Raw genomic sequence first — 21,211 nt, forward strand, 5'->3', positions numbered from 1 at the left:
AGACTTAAGATCTTGTGTTATAAACCAATGCTTTAGATAATTGTGATGGACTTAATCACAAATGGATGGATTGTGTCCTCAACTAATACTGATATTTCTCCAATATATTAACATTTTTGTGATTGATGTTGATTTTGCTTTTACATTAAAGTTAAAAACTAGAAAATAAGGACCTGAAAAGTTTGTTAATGTCTATAGTAGCAACCCGAAGCATATGCTTATTTTCCCCTAAAATGACTATTATTTTAAAATATATGTTGATTGGATTATACAGGTTATCATGAACATATTTATGCATTTAGATTATACATGCACACACAAACACACACAGAGACACATACACATAGTACAAGCTACATCAAAAAGCCCTCTGCTTAAGCTACCCAGTTGTTATCAGTTGTTATCAATTCAAGGTATACTGGGCATATACTTCTATGGCCATTTGTCATATTCTTGAACACACTATCCAGAGTAAAGGGATGGGGCTGGGATTTCATCCCATATAATGTGGTTCAAATGTCTCTTCGGTCATTCCCAGTCCAGGGATGAAGATATGCAACAAGCACCTCTGTTCTCTTTAGTCTTGCTATTTAGCTAAATAAAACTCTAGCAGGAAGCTTGTTTCTGAAAATTCTACAGTTTTCATCAAGTTATCTCCAGTCTGGCTAGCTTAACCCTTCTATCAGTTGAGAAAAAAGTGTTTAAAGAGAAGTTATATTTTCATTATAAAATTTTACAATGTGAGAAATATTGATGTGGATTTGAAATTGTACTGATAATGAGTTCATATTAAGCAAGGTACAAGTTGCAACCAATTCAACAGATATTTGTACTCCTCCAAAGTGGCCCAACCCAGAATATAATAGTTTAGCCAAGAGATTATTAGTCAAGTACAGTAGCAGCAAGAAAACCTTGATGCATTTTTGCGAACTGCCAAGCATTTCTAGTGATTCAAACAAATTCAGGACAATTAGTCTAATGATTATTTCCCAAAGAACAGCATGGCCAGTTATTCAAATCATTTGCCAAGAGTCAAAGTGCGATCAGATAGTCCCTCAGGACAACCCATAGGGCTGCACCTTCACAGTACAAAACTAGGAAAGGTTTTTGTTTTTTTTTTTAAAAAAAGGTAAATTGTAAAAACTCTTTAGAATATAAAAAATATGTAGTTTTCCAAAGTATTCCCTATAATATTATGGTTATTTATTTAGCTGACTAAAAAGATGCAGACTTAGATGTTCCTAGGCCCTGGTAAGAAATGGGTATAGAGAGCATAATGATTATATTAGTGGAAACAGATACTTGAATATAATCCATAGCATCCCTGGAAGAACAAGTCAGAATGAAAAAAAACAAGGATGTTACATCAATAAAGGAGAATATTTGTAGCTCAGTGTTGAAATGAGGCATCCTCAGTGCTCTCTGAGCTTGGCTGTTTTCTTGAAGATGTTTCATTAACCCAAACTAGGTAACATCATCAGCACTGATGATGTTACCTAGTTTGGATAATGACATGTCTGCAACAAAACATCTAAGCTCAGAGAGCACCCACGACCCCTCAAGGTGGCTAAAGTAGATGCAAACTTGAAAAGGAAGGAATTGCTTTATTCCTGCTGAATTTAGATATGTATAATTTTAAATAGGTCTCCTTCCAATAAATGGACAATGTTCATAAATAAAAATGCTCCTACAAACCAAATCTCAGTGGTTTCTCAAATATAGATAAGGAGAATAAAGGCTTAGGCATCATCTTTCCTTATTCTTTAACAACAGCTCTAAGAATGAAGTCATGGGAATTGCATGTATCGTGAAGTCCTGTTTCAAAAAGCAGTTTACCTGTTTTCATTTGGATGCATGTAAGACTAATTCTCCATGGTTTGCTTGTGACTTAAGTGTTCCCCTGCTTTTCACTCAGCAAACTGTTAAAAACATGTTACACATATTGACAACAATACACTGAATAGCAAAAGATCAATAAGGTAAAGGTAAAAATTCCCCCGCACATGCGTGCTAGTCGTTTCCGACTCTAGGGGCTGGTGCTCATCTCCGTTTCAAAGCTGAAGAGCCAGCGCTTGTCCGAGGACGTCTCCGTGGTTATGTGGCCGGCATGACTAGACGCCAAAGGCGCACGGAGCGCTGATACCTTCCCACCGTAGTGGTCCCTATTTTTCTACTTGCATTTTTACGTGCTTTCGAACTGCTAGGTTGGCAGAAGCTGGTTACGAGTAACAGGCGCTCACTCTGTTACGCGGCACTCGGGATTCGACCCATCAAACTGCCGATCAATACCCTTGCAGAATTAAGCAGAATTATATATAAGATATCTGGAAGTTGATTGATAACAACTGGACTTCTTTTCTTTATTGGTTTGAAACATTTCACTGCATATCCAAGTAGCTTCTTCAGTCTGATTGACTCTGAAGAAGCTACTTCGATAAGCAGCAAAATGTTTTGAATCAACAACAAAAGAAGTCCAATTGTTATGAATCAACTTCCACACAACTCTGCCTGGATGGACTGAGAATCTTCCTTAACATAGAAGATATTTTTCCCCCAGAAAGTTGTTTTTAAAATGACCAGAGATTGGTGTTCATTAGTTGTTTGTTTATGCATCAACACGTTTCACCATTACTGACCCTTACTATGTTCACATTCAAGTTGATGAAGAGAAACTAGTGAATTTCCTTGTAAATATTTTTTTTTGCAGACACTATTGCTGATAAAGATTAGTTTTGCCTTAGATTAACAAATTTGCTTGAGTGATTTCTCATTTCTTTTTTGGCACTTGAAATGCCAAGGCCTTGACTTCTCCTTGAACTACCTGCAAACCTCTTCCTTATTTATTCATTTGGTAATCATGCAATTTTCCATTGTTAGCTTTCTGCACCACCTCATCTTTTCCATGCCAACATAAGTATGTCTTCCATCTTTGCATTACTTAGTACTTGGCGTCACATAATTCTCCTATTGCTATCTTTTGCTTGATTTGGTTCATGGTTTCCTCTGCTTTTATATTATATTCATTTGATGAATGTGCATAAGCATTCATGAGCATGGCTGGGATTAAAAGGATGTGAAAATCTTTAAGAAGGAACTTTAATTCAGTGAAGCTGGGATTGAGTTACCCCACAGAATCAGAGTTTCAGGCCCAGCAGAGATCACTTTGAAGCTCCATATCACATTGTAAGGCTGCTGTTTAAATCACTATTTGAATTGGCAGCTTTTCTTCTTTTGAGGTTCTTTTGTAGGCAATATAAACATCATTTCCATGGATGGAGAATATTCTTGGATATGAGCAGCTAGTTGGTTAATTATTTTATCTCCGCCAAGTTATTTGAGACATTTAAATTGTTTTAGGATTAATTGTACTATGTGTACTATGGAAAACCAAAATATCTTATTTTTATTCTGAAATATGCTGATCTGCTTGTTCTGAGGTTACTCTGGAAGATTTTTAGAAATTATATCTCTAGAACCAGGAGTGTGTTCTGGACATGTTCTGTCCATGTAGCATGACATTTCAAAATGTTACATGTAGAACACCACAGTCTCCATCCTGAACTGGAAGAACTATTCCTGGAATATTGGATCAATGAATTCTAAAGGAGAAGGAGGATATTGGGCATTTTAGTGTTCTCTTGAAAGCTCTGTTTTCAAAATGATGAGTTTTCCACATTGTTTGGAGTTGGATGGCCAATATATTTAGAAATCAATATTTTTTCAATATTTAATGTGGCCTGCTATATATCTCAGCCTTAAATGACATGTAAGAGAAATGTATAGAATAGAATAGAATAGAATAGAATAGAATAGAATAGAATAGAATAGAATAGAATAGAATAGAATAGAATAGAATAGAATAGAATATTCTTTACTGGCCAAGTGTAATTGGACACACAAGGAATTTGTTTCTGGTGCATGAACTCTCAGTATATATACAAGCAACAAAGTGATAAAGGAGGATATACAAGTGTATACATACTATGCAATTAAGGTAAAGGTAAAGGTTCCCCCGCACATCCATGCTAGTCGTTTCTGACTTTAGGGGCCGGTGCTCATCTCCGTTTCAAAGCCGAAGAGCCAGCGCTTGTCCGAGGACATCTCCGTGGTCATGTGGCCGGCATGACTAGATGCCAAAGGCGCACGGAACGCTGTTACCTTCCCACTGTAGTGGTCCCTATTTTTCTACTTGCATTTTTACGTGCTTTCGAATTGCTAGGTTGGGAGAAGACTATACAATTATAAATATATAAATTAATATATATATGTATTTCAGTGAAATACTCCAATATACTCTGATGCTTGGCAGGGTTACTGTCCTGTAAAGGCTCCACTTTCCTAGAAAGCATACATTTTCCTAGAAAACATTTAAAAATAAAGTAGCTCCAAATGTTATGATACTTTCCTATTAGAACCTTAGGCTGATTTGCCCCCTCCCCCTTAATTTAACTTCAAAGTGATTTTAGGACTGATAAGCACAGTTAACCACAATTCATATGGAATAACATACTACATTCTGAGAAAGTTCTGAGATTTGCATTGATACAATCTTGTTTGTTTTGAATTATTAAGTAAACACTTTCTTGGGTTCCAAACATTAGAGCCAATTTGATCCAGTGGTTAAGGCACCAAGCTAAAAGCAGCACTGTGAGTTCTAGTCCTGCCTTAGGCATGCAAGTTAGCTGGTGACTTTGGGCAAATCATTCTCTCTCACTTCACGGGACTGTTGTGGGTAAAATAGAAGGATTAACGTGTATTAGCGATGTCCACCACCTTGATTTATTTATAAACTAAAATTAAAATTTATAAATTTATTTTAAAAAGTAAAAATGGATTGATGTAAGGAACAAGGACTGAAAGAAATACTTGATTTACTCTCTTGGTTACTATTTCTTCATAGTCTGCTCTCTTAGACAGGATCAAATATGGGAAGGATGAAATGATACACTTTTAAAAAAACAAGCATTTCAAGTTCTGTCTATTGGATTGTACCTGTATCCTTGTCAGCTTGAATTGGATATTGAAACCTGAGCAACAGTCACCCAGCTTGGTATGGGTCTCACTCATTTGATTTCCACATTTGCTGTGCTGAATAGCAAGGTCTAAATGAAAGGATTCTTTGGCAATTTCCCTCTAAGACTGGAGGAACTTAGAACTTGGGGTGACTTTCATAGATTCCCTGGAAGAGACTCCATTGAAAAAGGACTTGAGGGATCATGTATAAAACCAGTTCTGGGAACTCTGCAAATGAAGGTTCAGGTTCAGACTGCAGTGAGACCCAAGGTCTCAGTGAAAAATGGTTAAACTCAGGCATAGGCATTTGAGTGCTTAAACCAGAACTATAGTGACATAAGCAGTGGTGGGATTCAAATATGTGAACGACTGGTTCTCTGTATAGATGCTGCTTCCAGAAGTCCATTCGGGGCCTGGGTAATAAAAAATTTGCTACCGGTTCTGCTGAACTGGTGCAAACTGGCTGAATCCCAGCACTGAATATAAGTATATCTTCATGAATGAACTTCCATATTTGTTGGCAGCTAGGGTTTAGATCATATCCCAGTTGCTCTGGTTTTATAAATGCTCAATTGCCAACAGCCAGTGTTGGAGCAAAGTCTATATAATCGTGTCTGATCATGTTTTGTAAATTTTATTTATTTACTGCATTTATTTATTCACCCATTCACTTACTCACTCACTGAGATTTTGTCTCTAAACTCTCAGACTAACTGGGTAAGATCCAAAGGTGCTTTCCCAAGAGGCAATTGGACTTTCTTTTTTTTTTCCTTTGAAGACGATTTGCTTCTCATCCAAGAAATTTCTTCAGCTCTGACTGGATGATGGGGAAATGGAAGGATTTGTATTCCTTACAGACAGCTGGTCATTTGCATTCTTTCAGAGAGTCCACTTGGAGGTTTATCTACAGTATGTCCTCAAGGTCACCTGAGTATGCAAATGGGTGTGGAGCCTTCTTGGAACTGCTGAAAGGACTGTGTTGTAGATAGGAGATAGGTGATGTTGTATCCCTCCCCCTCTGTTGAAAGAGGGCTATTCATTCTTAATGTAGATGGACTTTTTGAACCCTCTTCCAAACCAGTGGCCCCCTCTATTCAAAATGTGAACTTTGCTGTCTTCAAAAGAGTGGCCTTTGTTGTTTAAATGCAGATGGACTGCTGAATCTTGAGGCAAAGGCCACTCTTTTGAATACAGCAAAGTCCACATTTTGGACAGAGTAGACTGCTGGTTTGAAAGAGGGGTCAAAGATGCTATCTATGTCAAAATTTAACAGCCCTCTCTTCACAGGGGGGAGGGATACAACATCATCTATCTTCTCTCTACAACACAGTCCTTTCAGCAGTGCCAAGAAGGCTTTACACCCATTTGCACTACTGAGGTGACCTTGAAGACACAGATAAACCTCCAAGAGGCCTTAACGATTCTCTAAAAGAATGCAAATGACCAGCTGTCTGCAAGGAATATAAATCCTTCCATTCCCCACCATCCAGTCAGTTGAAGAAGCTTCTTGGATGAAAAGCGAAACGTCTTCAAAGAAAAAACAAGGAAGTCCAGTTGCCTCTTGGAAAAAAAACACACTTGGGACAACCATGACCTGGATGACTGAGAATCTCCATAGACATTCAACTGGGTAAGAATGCTTTTAGACAGGGAGACACAGACCCAAAATCTCAAATGAGATTTCAAATGAGAACTTGCTATTTTCCCCATGCATCACTTCTAGAACCACAGCAGAGCTATTTACCTTGTGTTAGGCAGCCTCAAATGGCTTATCAAAACTATGCCCAACGACATGGCTGTTTTCACAATCAGACGCCCTGTGCACTTTCTCAATACAATGCTTATGGAGGAGCAAATCAGTGAAAGATCTATTCTAAGAAACTGATTGGGAGGGCATCACCTGATGGTGGGTCTTTCCCAGCTTGACATCTGTTTCAGTCTGTGCCTCAGACTTTAATTTGCTTAATAGCCAGGTGCTTTGACTCTCGCAAAATCTGTGTGCAAACTACCTTGGGTTCAATCTCTGCCTTCAAATTCCTGTCAGTGTTTAACTGGGTTGTACTCCTAATTTTGCTAGAAGCCAAAATACCTAACTCTATTGCTATCTCTGAGATGGGACAGGGATAGGGGCAGAATGTACGTTCCACTGCTACCTGGAGTATATAATTAAATCAATCCTGTTAGGTTCTAATGCCTAAGCAGGAGTTACACAGAATGCAGCCATGATGAGGTATGACAAAATGAAAATGATCTACTTTAGGTGAGTCTAGGAATCTTTCTCCCTTTGTGCATTCTCACAAAATAAATATGAAAGACCTTAAAATATCAAAAATGGATTGTAATACAGACTGGAGTATTTTGGACTTTAAAAAGTGAGAACCAATTTCCCCGTTGAGCACACTGAAGTAAGTCATATTTTATGATGCAGCTGAAGGAAAATGTCCTCTTAAGATGCGGTCACTTCCAAACATGCCACAATTTTATAATCCCCTTCGACATGGAGAATGTTCCCAACTACGCATAGTAGCTAGGAGGATTTATGGTATAGTGTTGCAATTCATTTGATACCACCTCATATCTATAAATTTTTGCCTCCTTTCTTCCTGGAAAATATCTCTTACAAAAAAAAATAGAGGAAATAGGATTACAAATCTGGGCTTCAACACTGTTTACACAATAACCATCATAAGAATATTAAACAAGTTAGAAATTAAAAGATAAGGAAAAATGCCATTTATATGCACCTGTAATCTTGGCACAGTTTGTTTGGCATCTTGAAGTAATTTCCAGATCACTTCCTGTTCATCTGAGCTGTTGAAAAAAAAAACGCAGATCAAGTTTCAGATTCTACACTGTATATATTCACAGGTGATCCCCGCCACAGGATTACTGTTTTAAATTCTTCTGGAATCTTCCCCCGAGATGGATCACACACTGATCTTTCTTTGGGTGCTGCTACTTTCAGCCACAGGTAATATGTTGGGTTTGATTTGGGCAAAGAGATACTTGGTACCAATAAAGGAGAATATTTGTAGCTCAAGGTTGAAATGAGGGGTCCTTGGTGCTCTCTGAGCTTGGTTGTTTTCTTGCAGATGATTCGTTACCCAAACCAGGTAACATCATCAGTGCTCAGAGATTACCAAGGACCCCTGAAAGGGATACTTATTACATTCTCTCCATATACAGGGCTGGAAATGAGCTAAATAATAATGAAGAACTGAAAAACAGACTATTTGAACTGCTTGACCTTTTAATACAATGACTAGAATGTACTTCTACTGCAGTTGTCTTGGGAACATTATAGATATTTTCTTCAGAGTTTTTTCCCCCTTTCTAATGTAGCTAAAAGGCATAGTATTAAGAAGTAATCCCTATTCAAATACTGGACTGGTTCTGACTACGTAGTCTCCAAAATCAGCCAAGTTGTTGCTACTCTCTAGCACAGTTATTGAAATCTATTTCACTACTCAGACTATAAAAATTGGTTATAGCTAGGCTAGATATTTAGCTAATGTTAGTAATAATTAAACCAGAATTAAAACCAACTTTTACTTACTTACTTAGAAGTAACTAAATAGCAGAAATGGAACTGAGACACTTGGATGGAATTCTGCTTTCACTGAAAGCAGAAGGACAAGATAGACCCGACTAACTTGTTTGTTTTGATTAGTGTCTCAACTTTGTGATTCTATCAGCACGAGCCACAGACTACTCAATCCTTCTTATTTGCCCTAAAAGAACATTTTTGTGTAATATATCTTCAGTATAAGATGCAATCAGGGCAGCTTTTCCAGTTTTATGTAATAAAAAAGTCATTATAAGGCTAGGGGTTTTCCTAACTTAGTGGCAGATTTAAGCACAGATTGTTGCAAGTATACTTATTGATTTCTGTACAACCACATTCTTACAATACGTGATAGAATAAAAAAATGTTCAACTAAAAATCAAGGAAAACATAATTGATTCAGCCAATGTTGTACTAATTTCTCAGTCCAACATTGATTAAACCATACTTCTTAACCTACCTACCTTCCTTCCTTCCTTCCTTCAATGATAATTATATTGTAATATAATTTGATCTAAATTATCATCCTAAAAAAAATCACAAAGTCAAAAACTTGGGAATGATAGCAAAACTAGGCGCTAAGATGTAGCTGGAATAGGGTAAGATGTTAGAGAACAACACTGATCAACACTTGAAAAGTCTTCTTCTTAACTTATGCAAGCAGATGCTGATAGATGCTCCTCTGCCATACAAATAGCAAACATGTGAAATAAAAATGCACTTATGCTTAAATGGCACATTTTATCATGCAGTGTAAATACAGTCTTTCTATTTCTTCTACAATTGCCCAACGTGAAGAATGCAGCTCCATGCAGCTACTTGAGGTTGCAATACCATGCTTTGGATGCCCCATTCAATAGATCTGATGCAATATGGTTAAGGCTGATGCCTTAAGAACTGCTGGGTAAAGATAATGAATTCCTGAATAAAAACTCAGAATGATTTGGCCCCATTTTAGAATTTGTAATTAAATGATGTGACATTCTAATATTCTTTTTATTTTATTCAACATATATTGTAAGAAGGGTTAAAATATACAAAAGACAAATGAAATTAAATGAATTAAGTTAATAGAACAAAAATGGTATACTTTTCAGAAATATGTGTATTGCTTTTCCATGGTTATTTAACAATTCTTATTTTATTGTAAATTGAAATGCCATAAGCTTATTCAACTCAGTATCCACCTAACTGTCTTTGAATAAACATTCCAATCATTTCTAGCCAATCAGAATTATTATGCTAGATAGGAGAAGAATGTTTTACCTAAATTTTGTGTTTTTCCTAATTGAAAGGACTCATTCATCTATTACTATTTGTGTGATAGGTTTATAATTTCTACAACAATAGATGCTGCTAAACTACAATAGATATCATGTGTAAAACATCAGACCTATATTTAAACACTATTGTATAGTTAAGCATTTCTATATACTGGAGATAAAATATAAAGCCAAAAAACAGTAATTAGTTAATACCCATTATCAAAATTCAAAGTGGACTGATACATGCCATATTTGGTATAAATCAAATCTCACACTATAATTAACCCAAAGGTTAATTTGGACATGTTCAGCTATCATTCTCAATATGTGGGTTTGAGAACTGTATTTTGACAATGAAGAAAGCAATATTGTAAGGTTTGGGGTGTGTGTGTGTGTGTGTGTGTGTGTGTGTGTGTGTGTGTGTATTGAATCATTTCTATATTTTCAGAAAGCTTTATATTACAGCAAAATATGCCAGGGATATCAGAAAGTAAACAGACATTGATTCCTGTAGCTCAAATACGCTAGATTGTTCTACACCTAGAAGTAAAGTAGATTAAATTCCACACATAAACATAGTCAGTCAGTTCCATAGCTCCTATCAAATGCCATTTTGTTTTCCAGTTTAAAACCTGGGTTAAGTTTACTTATTACTCAGGCTACTGCAGAATATTGAACTGGGAAGAGTATCTATGCAATGATGTCATTGACTTACAATACACAAGTGAATAAGAATACCTGATATTTATATCCCAGTATTTATAAGCATCCCTTAGAATTCCATTAATATTTTTTTTCAGATTATACATGTATCATTACAGATCCTCACTTTGGATTCTGGCTGCATACAAATAAGAAGAATAAATAGCTAAATAAGGGGCATAAAGGGGAATTATGGTTGGATGACAAAAATGATAGGTTTACAGTACTAGGACAGGATCTCCAAAAATGTAGCAATGTGTTTTCTCATATTTAATAAATTTTATTTTTTCCCCCAGCAACATCTACAGTATCTGGTAAGTGTTGTTCTTCTACTAATGGAATTGATTCAATGCCACAATTTTTCTTTAAAGATATGAACCTTCTGAAGTAGATACAGAAGAAAGAACATTGCAAAATATACACACTTCATTGTTTCCTCTTAGCATTGAGAAATATGACCAGGTTAAAGGGTTAGGAATGAATCACTCTCATTCAGATGCTGCCAGCATAAATGAGAAGACAATTGTTTCATATTAAGCAGATTACAAAATTCAAATATTCAGTTCTTTTCCTCTTGCCTTCTACTTTCTAAATACATCAAATTCATGAACTTCTAACCCAGGCTAAAAAGGTTTCAAGATCAATTGCTGGTTATGTGAGTTACAGTGGGGATATTTCAGTTTAGATGAAGGAAGGGGGGGGGAAGGAAGATTCAATAATATTTCCTCTGCATTTGGTGTCAATCAGTTATGGAATCAGCAACACACATCCTAATCCATCATTTCCTTTACTAGATTTGGCACAGAGAACCTGTACTCTCACTTCTCTCCTGCCTGGGTTGATCATATATACTTCTTAAGCTACATATTTCTTACCTGCAAACCTTCCACCTGAAATTTCCAGGAGAATAGTAAAGATAGCTTGATTGTGTTTGCCATCAGGAAGTGTTGAGCTTGATCATCATTTAACAGCAGGCTTATTCATAAGAGCCTTAAACTTCTTCTGCCCTTAACTTGATCAGCATTGTATTGTATGTTTTTTTTTAAAAAAGTGGATTTTACTATAGGTCAATAAAATAAAGGCAGGCAAGGAGTTAAAGATTTAAAGGGTGGGGAAAATCTATCCTGTCTATTCTAATTCTCCCAAGTAACCAATAGCTACAGATTAAAATTCTTGTCTTATTTTCTTCCAAAAACATAATTAATCACAAACCAAACATCTGAGTAACAGTGCATGGGGGATGAATGTGATAATTTTTTTCTCATGAGTTACAAAGATGCCACTGCAAATTTATTTTATTTATTTATGTTAGATATGTGGCAACTCATCTCACACGAAGTGGCGGTGGGCAGTGTGCAATCATTAAAATAAACCAATAAATAGATTAAAACAGTTATTCCTAAAACACAAACAAGTAGAGGAGAGATTAGATTGTAGGATCTAATCTGGTCAATCATTGGGACCAGAGGTTTAACCTTCTGAGCTTTTGGAGTTGTAATGGAGCCCATCCTCAGGAAACTTCTGTCTCACCACATTCTGATAGAAAAAGGTTCCCTTGGATGGGCTCCAGCATGAGTCCAGAAGCTGAGAAGACTAAATCTCTGGTCCCAGTGACCAATCCTAGGACACGTACGCTTGCCTTCATTCATGAGAGAGTAAATTAATCAACATACTACAGCAATCTTAAGATATCTCTGGTTCCCTGGGACCCTAGGCCTGATAACAAAGCATGGTCTTGAGGGAGTTGTGAAACAAAAAAAGGATGGAGCTAACCTCACTTCAGGGGGAAAATGTTCCATTAACATGCTCCGTGGCCAAAAGGGCCCATCTCCTAGAATCTGCCATATTTAAGTCCCTAAAAGACAGGATCCGAAGCATGCCCTTTCTTCCAGATCTAGTGGAGTGGGCAGATATAGTTGGGGAGATAACCTTAGATAACTGCTTTAAAACCAGCACCTTGAAGAGGCCCTGGAAGACAACTGTCAACAATCCAGCTGATAAGCACAGGGGTGACATGTGCTGTTCTAGGAGCACACACAACCGCCCATGCTACCAGCTGAAGCTTCCAGATAGTTTTCAAGGGCAACCGCATGTGGAATGCGTTACAACAATCTGATCTAGAAGTTACTAAAGTGAATGTGTCTATGAGCAGAGTTTCCCGGATTCTACCACAGATGTATTTGTCTTCAAAGCTTTTAGTGCTTACTGATGATTGACAAAGCAGGGACAATTTTAGTGAAGAGAAATTTATGCTGCCCTTCTAATAGTTTACTTCCTAAAAGTCATGTACACACACACACACACACACAGAGAGAGACAAATACACAAATACCATAATATGATCAAGCTACCCCAAGACACAATTTTCACCACATTTGAGGTTGTGGCAAAATAATTCATCTTTATCTTTTTTTCTCTTTTCGTCTTCTTTTTAAAGGAGTAACTCCCATGCCAAGTGAACTTTCAGCCACACGTAAGTAGAACATCTACATAGCATAATCCATAAAATTAGTTTTGACTATGCCAGACTTATAGAATACTTTTTAGAACCAAAATGTCTCAGCAAGCCACTGGCATGCAAATATCCACAAGGTGTACGTGAGCTTGATTTACAAATTTTTAATTCGTTAAAAGTACCTGTTGCAGAATGCCTCGAATTTTCTTGCTTCCAGACATTTTTATTTCACCAGTCTTTTACTGAGTTGCCAATAGCATGAATTTCAAGACAGGCAAGTCAAATGCAGATAATGTAGGCAATCTTATAAGACATGCAAGATCTTTGATTAATATAATGATGCCTAATGCTCGGTCTTCACAGAAAATAAAACATGCTCAGGAAAAGGCGCAATTTTACTTCTTATAGCTGTGCCCTAATGATTTCATTGTATTATATTTTGGTCTATGTCAACTTTTTGCTTGTGGTGATTATCATGAGACCAAAATGACCAAGATTGTAAGGCATGAGAAACAATAAAATTTAAAAAAGAAAAATGAGATTTAAAAAAAAAACCCACTGTGCTTATTGGAGCAGCTTCAGATGATACCGCAGCTGGTAGTTATGTTTTTGCTAAGAGATATTAGATATGGTATATTTCATTAAATATATGCAGATATCAAAGTACTAATCAGTATTAAATTCACAATTCTTAAATTAAGCTAATGTATAAATTTTCATGATAAAATGTATAGAGCTGTACAATAGATATTATGTAATTTAATATGTTATGAAATATGACATTTTACTGTTTTTGTTTGATAGCTGAACCTGGATGTGGTGGAACGTTTTCAGATGCTAAAGGTTCAATTTCTGGCCCATATTATCTTGGAGACAATAGAAATCAAAAGTGTGTCTGGACAATTAACTCCCCTGAGCACTTTCCAATAAGACTAATCCTTAATTACATAAAGTAAGCATTTTTCTTTCAAATATCATTCAGTCATTTTAATCCATGACATTTCATTGGCCTTTTTGCATGAAAGGGGAACCAAGAGTGTTTTTCTACAATGATGCTCTGTTGTCTGGTCCATGATTATTTTTGTGTCCTTTTTCTTCTTCAGCTTAGATTGTGCTACTGAATATATTGCTGTCTATAATGGAGAACCATATAGGTCAACTCTACTTGGGAAAATATGTGAAGGAGAAATAACACTGTACTCTTATTCGGGCATGATAACCTTGGTACTATACAGACATTCCATTACAGAAGGTCAAGGCTTCATTGCATTTTATGATGTAGGAGGTAAGCATGCTGCTTATCCTGTTTAATGAAAAGAGGGACTAGGGCTGACCTGATAGTAATGTTCCAATATCTCATGGGTTGCCACAAAGAAGAGGGAGTCAAGCTATCCTCCAAAGCACCTGAAGGCAGGACAAGAAGTAACAGATGGAAACTAATCAAGGAGAGAAGCAACCTAGAACTAAGGAGAAATTTCCCGAAAGTAAAAATGATTAATCAATGGAATGTCTTGCCTCCAGAAGTTGTGAATGCTCCAACACTGGAGATTTTTTAAAAAGATTGGACAACTATTTTTCTGAAATGGTATAGGGTTTCCTGCCTAACGGGGGTGGATTAGAAAATCTCCATGGTCCTTTCCAAGTCAATTATTCTGTTATCCTGATGCTTGCTGCTATGTTTTTCCTACCATGGGATATTTTTGCTGACATTTTACTTCATTATACATGTCTTTCTCTGCTAATCTCAGAAATCAGAATTCTGGAAAGTTGTGATTTCAGATTTAGATTTTTTATCCCTTTGAGATAAGCACCAGTCCAGAATTAAGTTCCATGGAAAGAAATTACACAAAGATAAACTCACCCTATCTTAGTTTGGGAAGCCTGCCCATTTTTCAAAACTGCATAAATAGTCAAAGATGTTACCAGAATTTATGCCATACTGAATGCTTTTCAAATACAGAGCAATTTCTTTTCTATATTATGTTATTGCTCAGATTGTTAAAATGGACGGCTTACAAAGTTCACACAGCTGCTCTGAAAAATGAAGAATTCTTGGGCTCGTTAGTCCTTAAAACAAGCAAAACATAATTACAAATAGAGCCTTGGTGGAGCAGTGGGCTAATGCCTCCTTAAGTAACACCAGCTGCCTGCAATTACTGCAGGTTTGCATCCCACCAGGCTCAAGGTTGACTCAGCCTTCCATCCTTCCGAGGTAGGTAAAATGAGGACCCAGATTGTTGGGGGCAATTAAGCTGACTTTGTAATAATGCTGCTTGGGGGGTGTATGAAAGCCCTAATAAGCAGGCATATACATAGAATGAAGGCTACTGCTAAGCTTGTAAGCCGCCCTGAGTCTTCGGAGAAGGGCGGGATATAAATGGAATTAAGATAAGATAAGATAAGATAATTACAATTCAGTGCTTTATTCACCAACCCAGAAAATGCAACCTGAAGCTGTAGGATAGTGAGATGTATCCTAGTGGGCCACAGCAATAACAAGGAGATCCTCCCCTAGTTTGCTTTCTGGCTAAATTCTCTATGACAACAGTTTTATAAATGGCTACCCAATAGTCATTTTGTGAGACGGCCCATGATACAATCTCAATCTGCAGATATGCGGCAGTCAGCCATAGAAACATAGAAAACTGATGGCAGAAAAAGATAGTTCATGGAGTCTACCATTTTGTTTTGTTTTGTTTCTATTTATGCATTTATTTATGTTTTCATTATTATTTTTACCTTCATCAACATTACCTTCAACTCTTCATTATGTAGAATTGCATGTGTCTCATCAAAGGAAGCTTATAAATCTCTAAACTGAAAGTGGCTTCCTTTGTTTCTTTTTAGCCTTATAAAGTTCTTATTTCAAATGGACAGGACAATGACAATTATGGTCATTTTGAAATTATTTTAATCAGTACAATAGTTCTGTCCTTTCGAGCTATGCTTTTCACCTTTAAGTTGTCTGGACATCAACTGCCAGAATTCCTTGACCAGCATGCTAAAGTCCAGATATCTTAAAGCTGCTAAGGTTTAGAACTGAGAAGAGAATGAAGGAGAAGGAGCTTCTAGGGCTATTGATAGGAAAAACAATAGAAAAGCAGACAAAACAACTGAGATTTATTTACTTATTTGTATCTCATCTTTATTATTTTTTACAAATAACTCATAATTGTTAACTAAGAATATTGGGCAAAGATTAACAGATTTTTTTTTCTTATCAGAGGCTTTCACAACTCCATTGCCAAGAGCTGAGCTGACAAGTAAGTTTGTACTCTCAATCTATAGTTTTCCAAGAGGTTTAAAAATTATTGTTTGCAAATAATAAGTAAACTAAACTAAATAATAAACTAAATAATAATAGAACAACTATGGCAAAAGAAAGCAAGGGTAGTACCAATAGTAACAGATGCAATCCCAAAACAACTGGAACACCATTTGAACACCATCAGCATTGACAAATTCACCATCCGTCAATTGCAAAAAGCAGCTTTACTTGGAACAACTTACATCCTGCAACAATATCTGCAACACAATCAAACATCCACATCTGCCTATCCCAGGTCCTTGGGAAGGACTTGAAAAGTGAACAAAAATGCCAAATCCAGGCTACTTGGGCGATGGATCATAAATTGTCCTGTTTACTCTTTGCTCAGGAATTAAGAACAATTTATACAATTCAAGAGGGTAACATTAAAATAGGATAACCCTTAGTCCAGAGATTTCAACAATATTACAAAACTCTAAATGCTATTATTTATTTATTTATTTATTTATTTATTTATTTATTTATTTATTTATTTATTTATTCAGTTTATATACCGCCCTACTCCCGAAGGACTCAGGGCGGTTTACAAGGCAAAATTTAAAAACAATACAATATAAAATTAAAATAAAATTAAATTAAGTCTAGCCCCAAAAAATTAAAATCACAATTTAAAAACATTAAAACCCGTCAGTCCAGACCAGATAGCTCAAAGAGCCAGGTTTTTAGGTCCTGGCGAAATGAACGAAGGTCGGGGGCAGTCCGGAGTTCTGTTGGCAGTTGATTCCATAGGGCAGGCGCTATAGATAGTTGTTTCTGGGAAGTTCAGCCCCATTTCATTTGGAGAAATCCATGTTAGGAAAGACTGCCATTTTACTCTGAGGTATAAATAAGTTTTAACTGCCAAGCATTCAGTTGCACATTACTTGGCAGGTATATGTGCTGAGATGTCTATTTCAGGATCAATGATTTTTCATTATTTCAATCCCAAAACAAAATCACATATGGAAAGTGTTGTATATTGATTTCCCTGTATTTGGTGGGAATGTTCTAAACTGTGTGTGTGTAAGTGATCATATTACTGCCTTTGTTATTTTATTCTTCTCTCCTTCCTTCTATTCTGCCTTTACACTGACCCTCAGGATGGGTTTGAGAAAATTCAGTTCACTATCACATTTTAGATGTAATCGCAACAGATTTTAATTACTGATTATAATAGTATCAACAATTAATATGAGGAATATCATTTACATATAATTTTATTTTCTGAACAGGTCATCCTGAAGAAACAAGTGGTAAGTTCCATAATCCCCTTTTCATGTCCTAAAGCCAACTTTTTCTGGTCAGCTACTCTGTGTGAGTGATACTTTTTGTCATTTAAATAACTGATTAAAAAAACACCGTCACAGAAGAAATCCTAGAGTATTCTCTTCCTCAAAATCAGAAACAGTTAGTTGGTTATTAAACCACAGAATATTAATGCAATATTCAGTCGTGAAAAAAGTATTTTTTTCCTTAGGCAATAACAATAGCACTTAGATTTATATAAAGGTAAAGGTAAAGGTTCCCCCGCACATGCGTGCTAGTCATATACCGCCCCATAATGTTTTACAGCACTCTCTGGGAGGTTTACAAAGTCAGCATTATTTGCATATTGCCCTCAACATTCCGGGTCCTCATTTTACAACCTTGTAGGATGGAAGGCTGAGTCAGCCTTTCTTTTTACTTTTCTTTATTGTTTGCTAGAAATAAATTGCATTTGGTTCTCTTGTTCTGTGAATGCATGGGTGGATCTGGAAGGGCATCAAACCTTGTTTCTATGTGAAGATATCCCTCGTTGGTTTGGCATTTTCCTGGAAGCAACCAAGTGGCAAATGTGTGGCACACTCATTTCTCATTTTCTACTTCTCTTTATGCCAAAGCCGATCATCTTCTGATAGCTAAGAAAATATAATTACTCTACAGAGTAATTCTATGTCTAGAATCTGAAGCTCTTCATCTCATGGTATGCATAAGGCTCTGCTGTTTTAAATCCTGGTCCTAATTAATCATCAATAAGGGATCTATAACCCACATGACCCATTTGGATAATTTTCAATTATGGAAGAAGGTCATTACCTAAGCCAGGAGTAGGCAATCTTGGCTCTTTTATGACTTGTGCACTTCAACTCCCAGAATTACCTGAGCATACCCACTTTCCCCTACTTTTTAACGATATTGATTCTATAGAAAATTATTCACAGCACCTTCCCAACAACTATCTCAAACTCTGGGAGAACATGGGGAACTTTGTTTTGCCATGCATGTTAAGAAAGACATAATACATGAAATATTGAATATGCCTCTTCCTTTTGGGAGAGACAGCCACACCTGTCTCATATGTTACCCATTCTTGGTGATTGGCTATTTGATAATTGGCTAACTATTGATTGTCAAATTCCATGAGTAGGTCAGAACAGGAGAAAGCTCTGCATGGAAGCACACTTGTCTCCAGAAATTTCTAGAAATGTAGATTTTTTTTATTTTTTTTTATTTTAATTCCATTTATATCCCGCCCTTCTCCGAAGACTCAGGGCGGCTTACAAGCTTAGCAGTAGCCTTCATTCTATGTATATGCCTGCTTATTAGGGCTTTCACACACACCCCAAGCGGCATTATTACAAAGTCAGCTTAATTGCCCCCAACAATCTGGGTCCTCATTTTACCTACCTCGGAAGGATGGAAGGCTGAGTCAACCTTGAGCCTGGTGGGATGCGAACCTGCACTAATTGCAGGCAGCTGGTGTTACTTAAGGAGGCATTAGCCCACTGCTCCACCAAGGCTCTTTTTCCCCCCTAGCCATTGCTTTTTAGGTATTAATAGTCTAGGTTCCCCTTTAAAAACAGGCTTTAAAAGTATGTGCACGTGTGTGTGGATATATGTGTGTATGTATAGGAATAGTTAATTTGATCAGAAATAAATAGGATTTGTTTATTACCTTTTTGGTGTTCTCTGTAGTTATATATATTATCTAAAGAGAGCTGATTTCTGACTGTAAATAGATGATGAGAATGATTCTAAATCTAATAAAGAGACAGTTATTCTAGTTTTTATAAATTATTCACTGAAATATATGACTGGATAAATGGAAGAATGGTAAAATCAACACAGTGTCATTTACATATCCTTTCTTTATGAACAGGTTTTACTGAAAGAACTCTTGGTGAGTAGCCAACTTCTTCTTTTTTTAAAAAATAATTTTTTATTTACATTTCATGTTAAAAACACACCATACACCAACAAAGACAAAAAAAACATTTACAATATACAAAAAACGAAGAAATCAAAGAATTGAAAACCATTTCAAAAATTTCACATTATATCTACTTCTAAACTAACAATTATATTCCACTCATTAAGTCTCTTATAACCATCCAACTCCAAAGCTTATTCATAAACAAAAACTATATCACTTCATTTTTGACCAACCTCCAAGCCACCCTCATTTCTTTAATCTTTTATCCATCCAAATATACCATTTATTCCATGATAGAAATGCTGGTGTCTCTTCTTTACCCTTCAACTTCTTGGTCAATGTGTCTGCTTCTGCACAATCAAGTATTCTCCTAATTATAACTTCATCCGGCAGGGTATGATTTGCCTTCCAGAATTGAGCATACCCCATCCTTGCCGCCGTTAAGATATATAAAACCAAATACCATATTTCCTTCTTAATATTTCCAGGCCTGGAGCCAAGCAGATACGTCTCTGGTTTAAGATCAACTAAACACCCTGTGATTTCCTCTATCCATTTTTGGATCCTCATCCAATATCTAACCACTTCCGGACATGTCCACCATAAGTGATAGTATGTGCCAATCCCTTTACCACACTTCCAACAATCGGCCGACAATCTGGGGAACATTTTGGAAAGTCTAGCCGGAGGGAGATGCCATCTATAAAGCATTTTGTATATGTTCTCCTTATATGACGTGGAAACCACCAGCCTCATATTAGTCCACCAAATCTCTTCCCATTTCTCAAGTGAAAGTGCATAACCAAAATTCTTCCCCCAGGCAATCATCGCATCTTTTACCACCTCCTTCCCTACTACCCTAGTTAGCAGCAATTTATAGCATTTAGATATCATCCCTTTCTCCTGACCCAGCAGAATCTTATCTAATTCCTGCAGATTCAGATAAATACCCCTTCCTTCCTTATCCTTCTTATACCTTGACTGGATCTGCAGGTAGGCCCACCACTCCAGTTGAAACCCTTGCTGAGCCAGATCTTGTCGTGTTTTGAGTTCTCCCCCGCTATCTAAAAGTTCTTTGTAAGTTGGTCTTCTTCCCTTCTAGAGTAGGGTCGGATGGTTCAAGGCTTCCAAGGTTGATAACCAACACAGAATTTGCGCATAGTACTTAGCCCTTATCTTATCCCAATTCTGAATCAGTATATCCCTTATGTAGTGGCGAGTAAACTGTTTGCTTGGAGGAGTACCTTCCCGCCAAAGAGCTGCATGCCATCCCTGCAGCAAATCAAATCCTTCCAAACTGAACAATCGATTATTCCTTAAACTTATCCATTCCTTGCCCCAAACTAAGAGGGCAGCCTGATAGTAAAGTTCCCAGTTTGGTAGGCCAAGGCCCCCTCTTTCCTTAATTTCTTGCATCATTTTTTCCCCAATCCTGGGCCATTTCCCCTGCCATACGAATCTAGAAACTACCCCCTCTAACTCTTTTAAAAATTTAATCAAAAGTTTAACTGGTGCTGTCTGGAAAAGAAAATTCCATTTCGGCAAAACATAAGATTTCACTGTGGCTACCCTTCCTAATAATGACAACTGTATCCTACCCCATTTTCCCAGGTCCATTTTTGTTTGTATCAGTAATTTAGAATAATTATTCTCCCTAATACTTGAACATCTTCCTGTCAACCAGATTGCTAAATATTTCACCTTCTTCACG

General features: G+C 36.7%; 1 protein-coding gene across 1 annotated transcript in view; it reads left to right on the plus strand.

Moving 5' to 3' along the window:
• Window positions 1–7,789: 7,789 nt before the first annotated feature.
• Window positions 7,790–21,211, plus strand: part of LOC310641443 (scavenger receptor cysteine-rich domain-containing protein DMBT1-like) — a 40,651-nt gene continuing 27,229 nt past the window's right edge. Inside the window, exons 1-8 of the mRNA XM_083364516.1 lie at window positions 7,790–7,984; window positions 10,842–10,859; window positions 12,983–13,018; window positions 13,805–13,952; window positions 14,104–14,285; window positions 16,225–16,263; window positions 17,540–17,560; window positions 19,447–19,467. Of these exons, the coding sequence (XP_083220642.1) occupies window positions 7,936–7,984; window positions 10,842–10,859; window positions 12,983–13,018; window positions 13,805–13,952; window positions 14,104–14,285; window positions 16,225–16,263; window positions 17,540–17,560; window positions 19,447–19,467 (514 nt within the window). The 5' untranslated portion in view covers window positions 7,790–7,935. The remainder of the gene's footprint in view (window positions 7,985–10,841; window positions 10,860–12,982; window positions 13,019–13,804; window positions 13,953–14,103; window positions 14,286–16,224; window positions 16,264–17,539; window positions 17,561–19,446; window positions 19,468–21,211) is intronic.

Source organism: Vipera ursinii (assembly GCF_947247035.1).
Source record: "Vipera ursinii genome assembly, chromosome: 5".
NCBI lineage: Eukaryota > Metazoa > Chordata > Lepidosauria > Squamata > Viperidae > Vipera > Vipera ursinii.